This window comes from Accipiter gentilis, chromosome 9 (assembly GCF_929443795.1).
Source record: "Accipiter gentilis chromosome 9, bAccGen1.1, whole genome shotgun sequence".
NCBI lineage: Eukaryota > Metazoa > Chordata > Aves > Accipitriformes > Accipitridae > Astur > Astur gentilis.
Genome location: NC_064888.1, coordinates 25099101 through 25116727, shown reverse-complemented (window position 1 = coordinate 25116727; position 17627 = coordinate 25099101). Strand labels below are relative to the sequence as shown.

At 35.7% G+C, this 17627-nt stretch overlaps 1 protein-coding gene across 4 annotated transcripts in view; it reads right to left on the bottom strand.

The window, feature by feature from the left end:
- Window positions 1–1938: 1938 nt before the first annotated feature.
- PCGF5 (polycomb group ring finger 5) overlaps window positions 1939–17627 on the bottom strand; it is a 76506-nt gene continuing 60817 nt past the window's right edge. For 3 of the 4 annotated variants that reach the window (XM_049809624.1, XM_049809626.1, XM_049809625.1), the window contains 3 exons: window positions 16569–16658; window positions 14570–14629; window positions 1939–12251 (listed from right to left, as the gene is read on the bottom strand). In XM_049809624.1, the coding sequence (XP_049665581.1) occupies window positions 12204–12251; window positions 14570–14629; window positions 16569–16658 (198 nt within the window). In that variant the 3' untranslated portion in view covers window positions 1939–12203. The remainder of the gene's footprint in view (window positions 12252–14569; window positions 14630–16568; window positions 16659–17627) is intronic. The other variant, XM_049809627.1, reaches the window with a different exon arrangement.

Here is a 17627-nt window from a genome sequence, read left to right as displayed (position 1 = left end):
GGTTCATTATTGTAATTATTTTCCATATCTATAAATGCACTTACTGTAGTTGTTTGTGTACTGCAGGAAAGGACAGAACTTCACCTATAAATAGTTTAGAAAAGATGGACAGAGTGTTTCTGAATATAAGAATGTTTTCTCTTCCTGCGTTAGTTTAATGGGATAGATGCCAATGCTTTTATGAATTATGAATGCAGCAGTCTTCTTTCCAAATGAAGATGTTGGAAGTCTGCCACTGGAACGAGGTGCTCATATTACATACTGCCAGCAAATTTCTGTTTCTTTAATGAAAACTAGATTACTAAATCACTTTTCTTTTGAAAAACATTTCTCTTGCCTATAATGATGTTACATAGCATATTCTCCTCTAGAAAAAAAGAGAAAAAAATAATCAGGATAGAAAGCAACTTGATCCACAGTTCTAAAAGGGAAATTTGTATGCTCTGCCCCTGATGTATATAGCTGTTTGTATACCACCTACCTTCCTCCTTCAATAAAACATAATCCGGGTTTATGACTGATCAGGCATTTATTACTAGTCCTATGCGTGGTTTTTCCCTACAATGATTCTCTTTTTAGCTACCTGAAACAAAGTAATTCTTTAGATTAATCACCAATATTTTTAATGGCAATCTTCCTTGAGGAAACACTGCTCCCTACTTACGAGCAGAATTTTGCAATTAAATACAATTAAACTTCTGCTTCACAAAGAATGTAGTAGCATTGTGTAGAGGCATTATGTAAAGTTTGGGGTTTTTTTTCCACTGAGTGACGCTAAGTCTCAAGAACACTTTTAGAAGAAGGGAAAGTGTTAGTCTTTGATCTTTGACAAATCTGGAGGTCAAATATTCAACATGAAAAAGGTTCAAAGAAAGTCAGTGAGGCTGCACTGCTTCTGTTGCACAGGTTACACAGCAACCAACGGTGCCACAACTGCTCTTTGCCTGTGTGTCAGCACACTGCAATGTTACTAACAAATCCCATGGAAAATGTGTTTCATTTAATCATCTCTACGTATGGCAATATGCTATATATACCTTCACGTTTTGTGTTCACAAGCAGTTATTATCTTCTTCTGCTAACATCTGGAAGGATTTTACAAAAGGATGCAAAATGCTATTTGTCTCACATCATTTTAGTTAAATCAGCAATCCTTTTTATCATTTACAAATGCAAACCACATCTCAGATCTCATGTGGTGGTATTGCAGGTTTCACAGTAGCATCTCAGATAAAAGGTGTGAGTTTTCTTGAGTAACAGCTCTCCCTTCATTGTTTTTCTTTGCAGTAACTCAGTATATAGTATGAAGACTGTTAGTTCACACCAAGGGCTCATTTATAAGGATATCCTCTAGCTTCCAATTTGCATGCACGTTTATTTTATGTTACCTTAGAGTTAAAAAACCCTAACAACATAATAAAGGGTAATTAGAAGGAAAGTGCACAGACAAATAAATACTACTGAAACCATATTAACTCAAGAAAACATAAAAAAGGGAGAGAACAAAAAGGAAAAATTAAATCTGATATTATAAAAAGGAATGAAACTAGGTTTAAAAAAAACCTGTGGCAGAAGCTCTATGGGACTGTTAAGCAGTGAAACGTACTTTTTAAAAAAAGCCTCAGACGCACCGTCACACTGTGTAACCCACCTGGCTGTATTTTACAAATGGGGTGCCAAATCCAGTCAACTTTAGTGTTAGGCAGGCTGTGCACCCATAAAATTAATGGTAGCACTCTGTATGACATTAATGAGAACAGAATTAGGCCACATAAATAGCTTCCGATTTTTCTGTAAGGCAAAATACTACTGCATTCCATTTTCTACTCTGCATTTTTGTGGGTTGATAGCATGCTTGCATGATTAAGATATAGAGCTAGTAAATGTTTTAATTCAAATATTATTACAAACTAGAGAGAAGTCAGATAAAACCAGAGATTTTTTTATTGCACAAAATAAATTATATAGAAACAATGCAACAAAACAACTCGTATTGTAGGCTGCACAACAGATGTTACAACATGAATATATTTATTGCTTTGAGAAAGGAGCAATTCAGTGCTAGTAAGCAGATTAGTTATACTTCTTGCTCATCTAGATTTTTCATAAAATTAATCCAACTGGGCTAGAGGCATCTTGCAGCATACAGGTCAGACCAAATTGTCATTTGTTATCAGCCGTTGTAAAGGTGCTGTGAACATTGTTGACATTAGCATGAAGCACTCAATTTAACGTCACCAGTACTGAGCCATACAGGTAGTTACATAATTGGAAATATCATTACATATCAGCTATATTTATACACAAGATTCTAAAAGGTCCATTTACAGGGTTTGCATGAGCTGTTGTTCTAAAATAAATCTTGCTTACATATGTAGATGCAGCTTTGAACGCGCACGCTTCACTCTACACACCAAGAGGCAGGACCATGGGGTTTTGCCAACCCCCCCTCTAGTACCAACACTTCCCTTACCTAATTACTCACTAGTGCTAACTCAGTTAGAGGGGTCTCATTTTCTTCCAGGGCCACACTCAGCTTCTAAGGATTTTAGCACAGATTAAAAAAACCCATTCCTTTGGTAGAACGGGGTGAAATTTACAGTGCTTTTTTAAATACTTCGCAACACAACATATTTGGTTCTTCAAAAGCAACAAGACTGCAATACTGGTATTGCACTCATAGCTCAAATGGATTTAAGCTTTTAAAAAGCTACTTTGTGGACCCTGAGATGTTAACCCCCAATTAATTCATACTGAAATTAGTTCTTAACAAAAATTAATACAAACAATATTCAAACAATAAACCACATCAAAACCCAATCACTTGCAGATCTTTGTGAAGCACGCGTGTTAACGAGACAGTGCCATTACAAGTGTTCATGGCCTGAGTGAAATTTTCTCCCAATTTGACAATTATGCAAGTATTTACTCAGCTGAGTTTATATCACTGAACTTTAATGCTAGTGTACACACTCTATGTTGCAAAACTTACTTACTTATGGGAAGGTTAATACAATAAGATTAAATTTAAACAGTAGTAGCCACCTATGAAAGGAAATTCAGTGAGGAAGTGGGAACTCCGGGTCATTTCAAGTTGTAGCTACAAGGATAATTAAAGAAAGTAGTTTCACTGAGGTCAAGCTGAAGAGCTTAACTCAGCATCAGGCCCACAGAGTATACACCTGCAGAATCCCACTGAAATAAGTAAATAGATTTTACAAATAAATGTGGTTGCCACTCTTTGTTGTACTTCAATAAAATTCTTTGCTTTACTGTTTGTCTTTTTTCCTGAAACTGTGTTAATCCACTATGTTGAATCAAAATACAGTTAAGACTGAGGTTTCAAATAGCCACAAAATATTACAAGAAATGAGTTATTCTGAATTTAACAAATACTACTTGTACAAATGCTCAGAAACTTTAGTGATATAATCATGTTCTATGCATGTACCTAGCGGTACTTTCCTTTGGAGGAAAGTAAGTATTAAACTTGACTAATCTGGCATACTTTTTCATCTGGGAAAATGTTTTTTAAATACTGCACGTAAACCTTTGACACCATTTTGTAAAAATGTTTATACGTATAAACATTTATAGGTATAAACATTAGGTATAAGATACAACTGAATAACTAAACATACCCTAAAACATCCGTTAAACATCCATTAAAACAAAAACATCACAAAAAATTGTTAGTATTTTTTGGAATTATTATGAAGTAGAAATGTTATAAGGCAGGATGAAGCTAATATCAAAGATGAAAAACAGCACCACCAGGCTATGTTTTGCAATCAGATTTCTGATCAGACAGAAAATGTATTATCATAGTCAGATACAATTGATTAAGGTAAGAAATGCATTTAGCCCAGCTGTACTAACTATACAGCTTCACACAGAATAAACATTCCATAAATCAACAGAAAATGCATTTGAGCAAAAAGAATAAAAATATGTAAGTGATCCTCTAAGCAGCATTTTGTTTTCTTTTTTTTTCCAAAACATTAACATAGATAGATATTGGACTGATTAAATATCTACAAGTGCTTTTCCTTTACAAAAATACATATATTCTTAATAGTAGGATAGACTGTCATTAACAATGACCTGTGTTTTTTTCACTTCAATTTGAATGATTTATAAGCTAAATTTTACAACCACAAAAAGGTTTATTTGTAATATGATGTTATCACTTTTGACAAAAAGCTTAAAACATTTTATATTTTAAAACAAATTAGCAACATAATGTCACAATATGTTCTATGAGCTCCTAAGTACTGTGAGGGCTGTTATATTAAAAACTGGTAACTACGGATCAAATGCAAGGAAGCATTAGAACATTATTACTGCTCACCATAGGCTCCTTTCTTATCATAACTTGGATCACAGCTTATATAAGGACACTTAGGCCCCCATCCCAAAAAAAATCCATTGAGAGTAACTCTATATCATCTATTCAGTAGCCTGGAACATCTGACAATTCAGGCTTTGCATTAATTTTAAAAAACACAAAATATTTTCTTTTCGATAGTTAAGTCTGCAATAAGGGAAAAAATGATGCATTGCTTCATGTTTATTCTAAGAAGCTTGTATTTGAGGAAAAAAAATAGGATCAGTAAGTTTTTAGAATGAAATGTTTCAGTCAGCTAAATATTTAAATCGTCTTAGTACTTTCCAGGTTAGTTAATCACTATCCTGGAAAAGGAAATCAAGATATTTGGATTTCTTTGTTCTTTCTGTTTTATACTGCACAAGTAAAATAATTGACTTCTTGCTAATCAATGGTCTCATGTCAAGGATAGCACTGCCTTTTACTAAAAAAATATCTATAAAAATCTGTAAAACATACCTAATATCTTCTCATTATCCTCCAAGTTTGTCCTTTTGACCCTCCAAAATATCACTGAACTACAACTAGAAAACCCCAAAGTAGCTTGGTGAATATTTTGTGCTTTGGAAGGTTTACAGGATTGACAGCACGCTGAAGTTTTTTATTAGTTCACAGGCCAGGTATAGCAGACACATCAGTAATGCAAGCCTTTGTGCTTTTCATTGGGAACACGAGCTATGACTCAAAGAGCTACTCTAGGTCTGTTAACTCAACCTTTATGCTACTCCTGTTGTTCTTTTCCTTTTCTATTTTGTTTTGGAAACTGCTGGGTGTGCCTAACCCTTTAGCTTGGTGACACAGACAGCTACGACCAGTTAAGTTCTGCTTGACTGATTCCAGGTGTAACTCTTGACCACTGCACTCCAGAAAAGTGTCAATGCCTTATTCCAAGGCAGTTTCTGGGTGGCTTTACCTTTGGTATTAAATAGGTCCCTTAAAACTATTAGGCAATCAGATTATCCATAAAAATAGTTTATTTTAAAAACCTTTTTTTATGAACAAACTAAATATCTGACAACAAAGAGTAATTTTAAATCAATTAGTATATGGTATTTTTCAGTAAAAAGGGAGCATCTTTCATTTTACCGCATCAAAATTCATGAGAAAACAGCAACAATGTCTACTTACTTAATATAATACAAAACAGAATTTTAGGAGTAGAATAGCCTCATAAAATATGTGCCTTGCACTTTGATAATAAACATCTTTATTACAACTTCATTTGTAATACAAACCTCAGTATGTTAACTAGCAGCACAAACATTTTACTGTTGCAGCAATTTTGTATATTGTATAGCAACCTACTCTCAACTCATACTTTGCTTTCCACTCACTATCATAAGGAAAAAGGAAAATGCACAGTAACTACTTCTGTTCACCTCATCCTGCCAACTGTCACATTATTAACCTTGTCAGAAGCATTTGCTAAAAATACACATAAAAGTTACTTCAAAGAAAAGTGCGCCTAATGGTTCAGATAAACATGCAAAGTCAAACTAATGCCTCTCTTTGGTTAAAATTAATGTAAGGACAAAACCTTCCACTTGTAGACACCTTTCATTCCAGAATGTCTCCTCCATCCCAAGCCTCTGCAAGTACAAAAGGCAGCCCCAACATTTCCACTTGTCTGTAGAGCTCCTCTGTCTCGCTGCCACACTCCAGAACTGTATGGATCTAAATTGCTTACTAGAGAATGAAACAACGTCCTTACTCAACTGTAGTAGCAAGCTGCCTGAATTCAGACAAGGAATTATGGCATACACCTGGGATGGAAGAATCTGTCAGGAATTCATTAATTAATCAATCTCCTGTTCTGGCATCTGATGTTTTAATCTGATCTACAGACAGTGTAGATAGTAGTTTAAAAAAAAAATTCAACAGGTAGATCTGCTTGTGAAGAAGAATAGATTACCATTGTAAGATCATCTTTTGGAGGACATTCCTACAGAAGGATGTTTCAGCCGAGGTCTGAAGGCCAGACCACCCGTATGTGATAAAACTAGTGGTAAATGAGCAGTTGGAAGCTTTTCACATTTCATTTAGGGTGAATCAACCCCCATGTGTCTCAGAATTCATCCTGGAACACAGTCCAGTAGACTGCAATCCTTCCTCAAACAAGTGTCTTTAGCTGAACATCTTGTGGAAGCATTACCTTGTTCAAACGGGCTATAAAGGATTCAAAATTTAGAACTGTGAAAACTTTGCTGAAATCCATGAAAGCTGCCTGACAAATGAAACCTATGAGCAGATTCCTCGTGTGCCATAACTCCTCAATGTTTCTACTTGTTGGGCACGAAATGGGGTGGGGTATGGGAATGGGCAAAAGATGTGTAAAAACCTAGAGTTAATTACAGGCCAGAGGGTGCCTGAATAGACATTTAAACTGAGATAAATAATAAAATAACATAGCATGAAGTAAAACGAGACGGAAATATCCTGCATGCTATATGCATTTTTGATGGAAGCAAACAGATGCCTTCAACCTGTCTAGGTTAAGTGAAAAAACTGGACCAAGCCCTTGATTAAAGCGCCTCTGTTGACATATTTGCTGTGGATAGGCATGTAAGTCTTAACTGCCTTTGGTCTTTTCCAGGATAAAAATTAGTTTGAACAGTCCATGTAATTGACCAGTATTTTATGTAGCCCCTCTATAAACAGGGCTCAGTCTGTTTATTTTGAGACTTAAGACTGGCTTTGAGCAACTGTCTGTTCTCTAGTGTTTCTACCAGACATAGTATCTGGCTGAGCTGGATGTTATTCCTTTTGTCCCAAGTCCCCCCAAGAATATTTTTCCTGGGGAGTGAATGCCTCTTGGTGTCTTCAGTGATACGAAAATGTAAAAAAAACACAAATGGAACAATACAACTCAGTGATTGGTTCAATTAAAGGACTAAACCCTGGCCTATTGTGCTATTTTAGAAAACAGCAGAGAAGGAAAAATTGTTTACTTCTCTCACAAAGTCATGTGCAACAATTACACATGGGAGAGATGAGATGGAACTCTGGACCACTACTTTGTCTGCAGCAGAGAACAAGAGCCCAGCTTATATCTAAGGGGAATGTGATCAATCTCTTTTCTCCTGTAGATATACTGGAACTGTTTTTGATAACTGCAGAAGAGAAAAGTCAGGTCAAATTGTTGGAACCTATGGAGAAAAAAAGACCAAGATCCCGAATTCAAGGGTTCCTCATGCAGAAAATGAAATAATTTCAATATAAAAGCGATTCTTTTCATATAGTTTCTGAGATAGTTTTTTTCAATTTTAAATTATCTAACAGAACACATTTCTTTTTCTCCTTGCTTCCCATGAAAGAAATTTTCTCAATACAGCATGTTTATGAAATATTCTTGCTGAAAATATTAAGACCATAGATAAAATACAGAAGCAAATACTACCCTGCCAAATGCAAATAAAGGGCTTAAAAGGTATTCTGTATTAACAATCAGGCACTTTGCTTTATGTAACATTTTCAAAATAATACTTTTTATAAATTTGTTTTGCATAATAACTGCAAGCTAGCTGAGTATGCACAATATACTTAGAGCATTGCATACTCCTAGGACCCAAATCCCAGAAGCTTTCATGTGAACAGTACCTACTATAGTGATGAGTCACTTAATTACTGTAGCAATCTTATTTGGTATTTCACCCCAATAAAAATATGTTTATAGGACTAGGCCCTTAGCTGTGAGCAGTGTAGTAATGCATAATGGAAGATACATTTCTTCATTAATCATCCAATTCCATATTGTTTGAGATATTATAGGATCTTGTTTGTAAATTCCAGCTATACAGTTTGTTACAAGAGAGATGCAGCATACAGCTATGCTCAGCAAAAAGTTGCTTGTGACTCTCATTAATGAGTTACCCCAGAGTTAAAAGCAGATAGAAGTTTTTCACTTTTAGGGGAAAAAAAGCCCCCACCAAACATGCTAAATAAGAGACAGGAAGGTTAGGTAGTAGTATGGAATTTTTTTAGGTCTTATTCCTGCACAGCTAGGTACTGCTGATACAGAAAGCCATAGAAATCCAGTGGCAGCAACACTCATTTTATATTCCTTTTCTTTACAAACATGCAGTGGTGACACTTTGTCATGGAAATGCTCAGAAAGTGTGACTGTATACAGTCATCTGCTCTAGGATGGCATATGGTGCAGTTTTAATGGAATGCTTAAGTACTCATTTCACTTTACCCTATCTTTGGCACACAGGAATCTGTACACGCATTCTCATATTCTTAGGCTGTTCAGATATTCTTAATTGGCACAAACGAATTAAATATGCATATCTGTAGACACATGGCACATACGTACTATACAGGAGAGATATTTCCTGTGAAGAAGGCAATGCCCGTGTTATACAAGCTGCCCAGTTAAGATATGTACTTCACTGGCAGTTCGCTGCTACAAAAACTATTAAACTACAACAGCACTCGGGCACCGTGCCATTGAATCAGAAATGCATAAAGAGTAGGTAGATCATATGCATTTAATGCCATGATTCTCAGCTGGGAACATTAAATCATATCTGTCAGTATTTTCCACGCTTCAAATGAAGATTTGCCTTCTGTAATCTCGCTTTAAGTTGCATCAAGAAAATACCATGAATTAAACCAATGTCCAATTCTGAACAAGAGGATTCATGGTTCTCTGAAGTGTGAATACAGAAAGTCATTAAACAGTGTGCTGGATTTGGCTGGGGTAGAGTTAATTTTCTTCATAGTAGCTAGCACAGGGCTATGTCTTGGATTTGTGCTGACAACAGTGTTGGTAACGCAGGGATATTTCAGTTACTGCTGAGCAGCGCTTACCCAGAGCCAAGGGCTTTTCTGCTCCTCACCCCACCCCACCAGCGAGGAGGCTGGGGGGCACAAGGAGTTGGGAGGGGACACAGCTGGGACAGCTGACCCCAACTGACCAGAGGGATATTCCAGACCATATATGACACCATGCTCAGCAATATAAAGCTGGGGGAAGAAGGAATGGGGGATGTTGAGAGTGATGGCATTTGTCTCCCCAAGTAACCGTTACGCACGATGGAGCCCTGCTGTCCTGGAGATGGCTGAACACCTGCCTGCCCATTGGAAACAGTGAATGAGTTCCTTGTTTTGCTTTGCTTGCGTGCACAGCTTTTGCTTTACTTACTAAACTGTCTTTACCTCAACCCACAAGTTATCTCACTTTTACCCTTCTGATTCTCTCCCCCATCCCACCAGGGGGGAGTGAGCGAGCAGCTGTGTGGGGCTGAGCTGCCGGCTGGGGTTAAACCACAACAAACAGTCAAATCTTCTATTAGTTGCCATTCAGAAGCCAATACAAAGTAGTCCTGTTTCAGCGTTCCTGTTACATGGATGCAAACTTCTGTGTAAGATAACTTTAAATGGATTTAAAACAATGTGCCCTTTTCCTTTTAAAACAAATCTGTTCAAATTTGTCAAAACAGCAAGCACAACTGTTGAGAAAAAAATTGTCCCCTGAACCAAGCAAAAATTATGCTTAAGTGTACTACCATTAGTTTTGTGATAAACTGAAACAGGTGTTTTATGTCAAGTTAATCTACAGTGAAAATTCTGGTATAAAAACACGTGAAATATATAAAAACTGTAAGGTGTCATTTGTATGTGCATGTAAATATTTACAAATAATACCCTATTCCTACTGTACAAAATGACTGTATATACTAAAGAGAAGAATGATTTGCAATTAGAATGCATGCTGTGCTCTTTCAAGCTGCTCCATGAGAAGGACCTCCATATACGCAAAGAATCTATCTTTCCCTAGAGACTCTGCAGAGGAGAAGGGCCCTCCCTACATGGAGTATCTTCGTGTTTCTGTCAAGTAGCACATCATAGACTGGGTGGGCAAAACGACGACCGCTTCCTGCAGCCAGCATGTGCACCCCTTCCCATCTACAGTGCGGGCAAACCAGCACCTAGATCAGTCAGCACACTATGCCTGCAGACAGGAGCAGCAGCTTCCTAAACATTTTGCTTCCCCAGGTTCACTGGCATCTGCACAATATGTGCAACCTGGACCTGCAATGGCAGGTTTCCTAAACAGACTGCTACCGACAGCATCTTTATTTCTGCATGTCATACGGGCTTTGGAGTGCAATGGTAGAATTCAACCCAACTATATAAGGATTCCTCAAGTCATCAGTGTTAGAACTCCTACTAACATTAATGGGGCCAGATTTAATCCACAACATGCTTATTTCTCCTACGGAAACACACTAGTGTACATGAACGTAAATTTACAAAGGAGTTACAGCCTTGCATCTATCTTTTACACTTGATCCCAAGACAGAATTTTCACTTTGTCTTATCTAAGAATGATTAGTTCACTCTATAGTAGCTTCTGAAGAATTGATTTGGTTCCTTTTTGCTGTGTGCAAAAAGCATAAGAAAGTAAAGTTATCTACAATACTAGCAGGCATGTATTAAGTAGAAATTACATAAAGGTACTGAACTGCAAGTATCTCTAACAGAACTTGAAGTGAAAAACTCAACTGACTTTTAAGCAGAACAAAGACAATGGAAGACTACAGAAAACATATGCATTACTAGGCTCCCTGCAACATTACCAGAAACCCTAATAAACATTCTATACTAGAACCATTACGCTTGCAATACCTAAGGCAACAATCACTTTTTATCCAGTACTACCAGGTCTTAGGGAAAAAAAAAAAGACCTGAACAATTATTTTGGTCAGACTGCTTATCTTCAGTATTGCATTACCTCTAATTTTATGGAAATAGTTTTATGATGTGGCTTTAACTAATGAAAATTTCTGTAATGAATTCTAAACTCCAGATAGTCACAAGAGATATATAATGTAATTAAAGCTACGCATTACTTTTTTCTTAGCCTATTATATACCTCCAACCAATCTTAAAAGGAAATGCTTACTATGAAAGGCAGTAATTATGTAGAATTTTGCCTTGGTTGTAATCTTATAGCAAAATTTATTTGTTCCATAGACATTTACATTATTTTTAACTTCATTTTTATGGAAACTTTATTAGAAGAAATGTAATCTGACCAGAAGCCGTTTTCCAAAAATAGCTAGTATCCCAAATGCCAATCTTCAGGGAAACCATAGAAAAGTGCAATCACAAAGGCTGCGATGCTTTTAAGCAATATTAGCAGAATCTATTTAGAAGATTTAAAATTACTGTTTTGAATTACCATATTCTACATCTCTTGTTAAGGGTACTTAATCTTCATTCACTGCAAAAGGACTGTTGCACACTCATGAGTGAGCTATACCTGGACCCATGAGAAACTTATCAAGAAAAAGTTAGTGGCCCTATCACCACTTTTCTAAATATATTTTCTATACAAAATATTTTCAAGGTATAATCCTTAGTTATTTGTACAGTACTCTATGATTTAAACAACAATAGTCAGTAAAATAGTAAGTGTGTGAAACTGCAACACCACATGGAATGAGCACTCTGCCATTTTGCTAGTGTAATCAATATTGGGACCAGAAAAATTTTCTAACACGCAAGCAAAATTATCCCATAGTTTTTGAATCTTGACTGTACACTTCATGATTTTGGCTATGATTTGCAGCACACTCGTAAGATACACGAATATCTTATGCACATTTCAGTAGCAGAATGGCACTTGGCTTGCTCTAATCGAAACAACAAAGATGCAACTGACAATTTTAAGAAAGACAATGTCCTTATTTGCATGCTGAAAATCTGGTTGTGTCCCCCTAATCCAGGCACATCCATTCATTGTGCAATCTGTCGATGGGTAAACAAATAGTGCAGGATTCATCTCAGTGGGATCTGGCCCTTTGGTCTAACCGAAGTCAATTCTAGGTCGATACTGAAGTACCATAGGGTAAGACTAAAAACAAAGGCAAGAGAAAAACAACAACAAAAACAGACAAGAAAACATGAAGACATAATTCATAAAAAATACAAAGAAAATGCAATTAAAGATTGCCTTAAGAATAGCCAGAACTTATCCCTAAGACACATGTATATGACAATCAGTTTTATTTATGTGAAATAACTTTATATATTTCAACAATTAAATCCATACCTGTACTTCAAATCTATATTTAATCTCCAAGTCAGTTAGTTGTAGTTATTTGTCATTAATATAAAATTCCTGTATCTGCTTTTATATATTTCATGATTTATGTTTTACAACATAGATACTTGGAGTGCTCAAAAAATTCCACTTATTTCTCTATTGCTGTGTTTTAGAAAAAGCAATCTTGAAATTTTATACTTTCTAAACCAAAGTCTATTTACAGTTCATGTACTTTGGTTTTTATATATACACAGGTTCCATAGCAATACTAGTAGTCAGCACTAGTTAATGGGAGCCAGGCTACTCTGGTATTAAAAATTGAAAAAAAAAAAAAAAAAAAAAAAAAAAATCACATCAAATTGCTGTCAGCTGATTTTCTGAGAGATGAGGGCTAACTTCTCCCCCAAATCCAAATGCCTCAACTTCAGATCTAGTGATACATTTTTATTAGTTTTTTAATAGTTTATTCAGCAATTCAACTGCTTAGATCCCTGAATTGGACAGAAGTGTTGTAGAATGGGAAGCAAGAGTGGCTAGGTTTCCAGAAGGTGCTATGGAATACCTGGATGTTCATTGCTGGAAATGCTGTTTTACTAAATGTCTTATTTTTTCAGTCTGTCAGCATTTCATTTAAGCCTGATGTTTTCCTCTTAACTTCATTAGGATACTGGACATTTTCTATAGCATAAAACCCAGGAAAATCTTATTGTCTCAGGAGCTGTATGGGCTTAACTACCTCCCTGCCACAGGGCAGAGGAACATAGCTAATTTAAGGTTTTTTACTGTAAATTTGGAAATAAAAAGAACTATTACATAAGCTATAATTAAAACCAGAAATATTTTACTGCATCCTTCGAATGCAATACAGATGAACTTCAGTGACCAAAAAAGAAACATATCACTGCAGAGACCTACACAGGTTAATAAAATGATCACCAGAACTAAATGTGGTCATACTTGCTGGGGATTTACAAACTGGAGTGCAGAGAAATCACAACATAAATCCAGAGGTATTCCACAGTAGCAGGAGCATTTAGGAGAGAAGACAAGGAGCACCATGTGCAGTCTGCATGTGCAATTAACAAACGTATTTGTAGTATCATAAATTACTTGGTCTGTGATTTTTTTGCGTAGGATATGACTCCCATATTAATTAAATGCTATTTCACATGTTTTTCACTTTGATTATATAAAATTTCTCTAAAGGTACTCAAGTCTAATCGGAAGTGCACGCAGGCAGACAGAGCAGTCACCTCACTGAAATTGCCACGTAAACCAGTGAGGCTCAGTGTTTTTGCAAACAAAATTACAGAGCAACTGTACAAATCAAATGCATTATGCTGGAACAATTCTAATTATTGAAGTACGCATGACTGCAGTAGGTCACTCCCATCCATAGTGGGGAGTGACCCTCCCGGCCCTCTATCATTAACTTTAATTTTTTGCTCAAGCAAAAATATTATTTCAAACTTCCAAAGTAACTTTTAGATCTTAATTCAAATGAAAATTCTCAATGAGGAAACTGAAATATTGTTTCATATAGGTATGAACTAGATTGATCGATGAAATTTAGAAATCAAATTCATTTTGCAGATTCTGGAGGTTTTGATTTGTTCTATTCTAGAGATAGGGCATTGCTCCATTTCTAATTTTAAAAGATATGAAAGGAATACAGTATTAGAAATACCTAACATTTCTTTAGTCCATTAAAAAGAACACATGAATTGCCGTAAGGAATTGAAACCAACGTGGTCTCTCTTGATTCACACTCTTCAGTTTTGATCCCTTGTCAGTGACTGCCCAATGCTACTAATTAGAAGGATGAGATAGGAAGAGGTAGATAATCCTTCCAGACTGATGCAGCTATCAGCCTACAGAATGGTATCTCTCTAACAAAAAGATAAATGGCCTAATGTAAAGTAAAAGAAACCCCTAAACCTTTTGAATGGATTCTATTTATTCATTCAATAAAGCTTTCTCTGAAGGAATGAAAATGCTCAGGCCTTGCTCATAGAGTTTTAGCACTTTGTAGTGAGGAATTATAAAAACTCCACAACTTGGATAACAATTGAAGTGCTGACAGGACCTTAATGACTGTAGTATGTACAGTTGTGAGTGCCTCTTACCTGATAAAAAGTGCCATCCTGTGAGCAGACTTGCGAAGATGAGCAGTTCTGACACCGAAACTGCGAAGGAGATGATTTTCTGATCAGATAAGAGGCATCCACAGCTGGACATATACATTTACCATTTAATATTTTTTTTTTAATTTTCAAATGTAAAGCTTAAAATTAATTTACTTATTTAAAACAGGAAAGACTTCTCCAACAAATAAATGGATATTTTCCCTTTACTAGTCTACCTCTTGTAAGGTCCACAGGTGTGCCAGTAAAAGCTCCTGGTGAATAGTACCAAAGATGGAGGTAACAGATTTACTTGATCTTCATCCAAAAGAAGAGGTTGTTAATTAATTACCATCACAACTTATAACAAGACCCAACACAGCTAGGAAAACAAAATCATAGAAGCCCAGATATTACTGGATTTATTATCAACAGAATGTAATTTTTACAGGTTTTAATTTGTCATCTCTGACTTCAGGGGAGTGATTTAAAACTACACAAGGGAAAAGTTGAACACATACCTGACTATATTATGTGTATGTAAACACAACTTACAAATTTAATCAAGAGTTCTCAGCTCCTATGTTCACTTAATGTTAAAACCTGTAGTTCTGAGATTTTTGAAAAATTTTAACAAGTACAAATAATGTCTTTTTTGTCAAGATGATAGTTACTGTTGTTTCCAAACAAATGCAAGTGCCAAAAGTCCATTTGTGGGCAGGGGCTGCAGGATTAAAAGTCATGAAAGAATTCCATTATCACTAAAGTTGTTTCCTTCAACACTTCCTAATAGTACAACCAATGCTAACAAAAATATAAGATGGCAAGCCAAACAAACACCCACTGGTTTCAAGGCAGTATTGGAAAAAATACTACTTAAAGCTGCCTTATTGGTGCAATATTGGGGTTTCAGCAATCACCAAATTTCAGTGCAGTATGACTTTCAAATTTAATGAAAACTTGCCTATATACATTAAACCCTCTAATTCCTATCAAACTCTATCCCTCCCCTTTCCCCTTCAGATTAAGGTAAAACTTTAAGAGACTTGTGAATTGTTAACTCCACAGTGTGCTTAATCATCTGTCTTCTCTGTGCCCCAGTGCTCTTTATTCTGAGTACTAGGAAGCTTAAAAAAAAAAAAAAGAGTACAGAAAGTTTGGAATTTTCTACAGATCAGTACATTAACATATGTTAAGTGCTTAACCTTAGCTGCACTCCAATATAGCCTCCACTGGTAGTGATAGACAACAATTCTGCACATACTACAAAGCAATAGAGAGTGAAGGACAATCAACAGCTACACACGAACGAATGTACAAAATAAAGAGAAGAAATGGGGATATGACTTCTAACAATAAAAATTAAATAAACAAGGCAATATAATAGCTACTAAATCAAACTGAATATCAGACCTGAAAAAAATGTCTTTCTTTTAATAAGTTAAATATTGCAATTCTAAATTATACATATGCAGCAAGGAAAACCCATTTAGCTGTGTTATCTGGATATTAGTGTTATACAGCGTATCTAAAAAAAAATGGGTGTAGTATTAACAGAAACAGTAATAAAACAATTAGATTTCACCAATAATTTTTCAGTATCACTTTCAGTTTACTGACTGAATAAAACAGATTCTTAATAAAGAACCGCTGGATGCAGATTCCCAACTATTGCAAATCAAAAGGTCACTAAAAGCAAATTTGCAGAAAAAGAACAAGTGTTTGGTTTTTCAGATACTGAACTTAAAACTCAGAGCAGAATTTGCATGTAAACTTTGTATACCTGCTATTTTTAAGTTTCAGAATCTACACAATGTATGTGCTGCAGGGTTTCACTCATACGGTTTAACATAGGAAATCCAGAAAACATGCAAAATGCATTTTTAAATAAGGGTTTCTTGAAGGGCCACAGAATATATTTTGGACCAAGCTGTGAAAGCATGTGTACTCTCTCCAATAAATATATCAAAACATCCTTTATTAATAATATAACAGCATTTACGTTTTCGCCTCTTAGTCTCCATCTTGTCATATAGATGAATTCCATAGTATGATCCTTCCCCATGATTTCTCCATTGCATAGTACATCCAGCTTAAAATACAACAGAACAAACAGTAAGACAAAGGGATGCAAAATTTTAATGTCTAAATGAACTCCTATGTGAATCTCTGAGAGTTAATCCCTCAACCCCTATCATTATACAATAAATCCATCAGACATGTAACTCAAACCTGAATAAATACAACATGCTGACAATATGCTATTTTGTACACTAATATTCCACTTTATTTTTTCACTTTTGTGATTTCAATTAAGGTGTGGACAGAAGAAAGTCTGCTACACTAGGTAGGAAATCACTAGTAGACAAACACTCCCTGTATTTATCAACACTACACAGTATTGTAGTATTGTGCTATACAAGAGAAAGCCTCGTGCTGTATTTTGAAGGCCTTCTTGCTATGTCAACGCTCTTTCAAGCCCAAAGATACAAACCAGAAGTACTGTAATTCTAATTTTTAAAAAATAAATTATAACTTAAAAAGTTTAAAAGTAACCATAAATTACAAGGAAAATGCACTTCTGAGTATACAAACACGATTTTTCATTGACTGAAGGCAAAGGAAAAAGAAAAGTAATGATCTTACTGTGAAAAATGACTAGTTTAAACTGTATTGTAGCATCTTACTTCTACGCTCCACTGAAAATGTTTGACAATTCTTTCATTACTATAGTCATAATGCTTTTCTGTTTTTTAGAGGAAAAGAATGTCAAAATTTTGAAGTAAGCAGATACTATGTAACACAAGCCATTAAGGTGCCTGAGACAGATTAAATTAACATAATTAACAAAACCAAATGACATCAGAATGGCTGGTCAGCATGTCACGATACTGAGACAAACTCCTGTGTATAGCTCTGCAATAACCTAACTCAGCCCTACCTCCAACCAAAGCTGGGATGCTGCCATTTGTGCTAGAGGCAGGCTGCAGTTCATGGAGTCATTGACTCCTGCAAGAGGACTGGCTGAAGAAATAGTCTGTGCTGAGGTCAAAATTCCTGT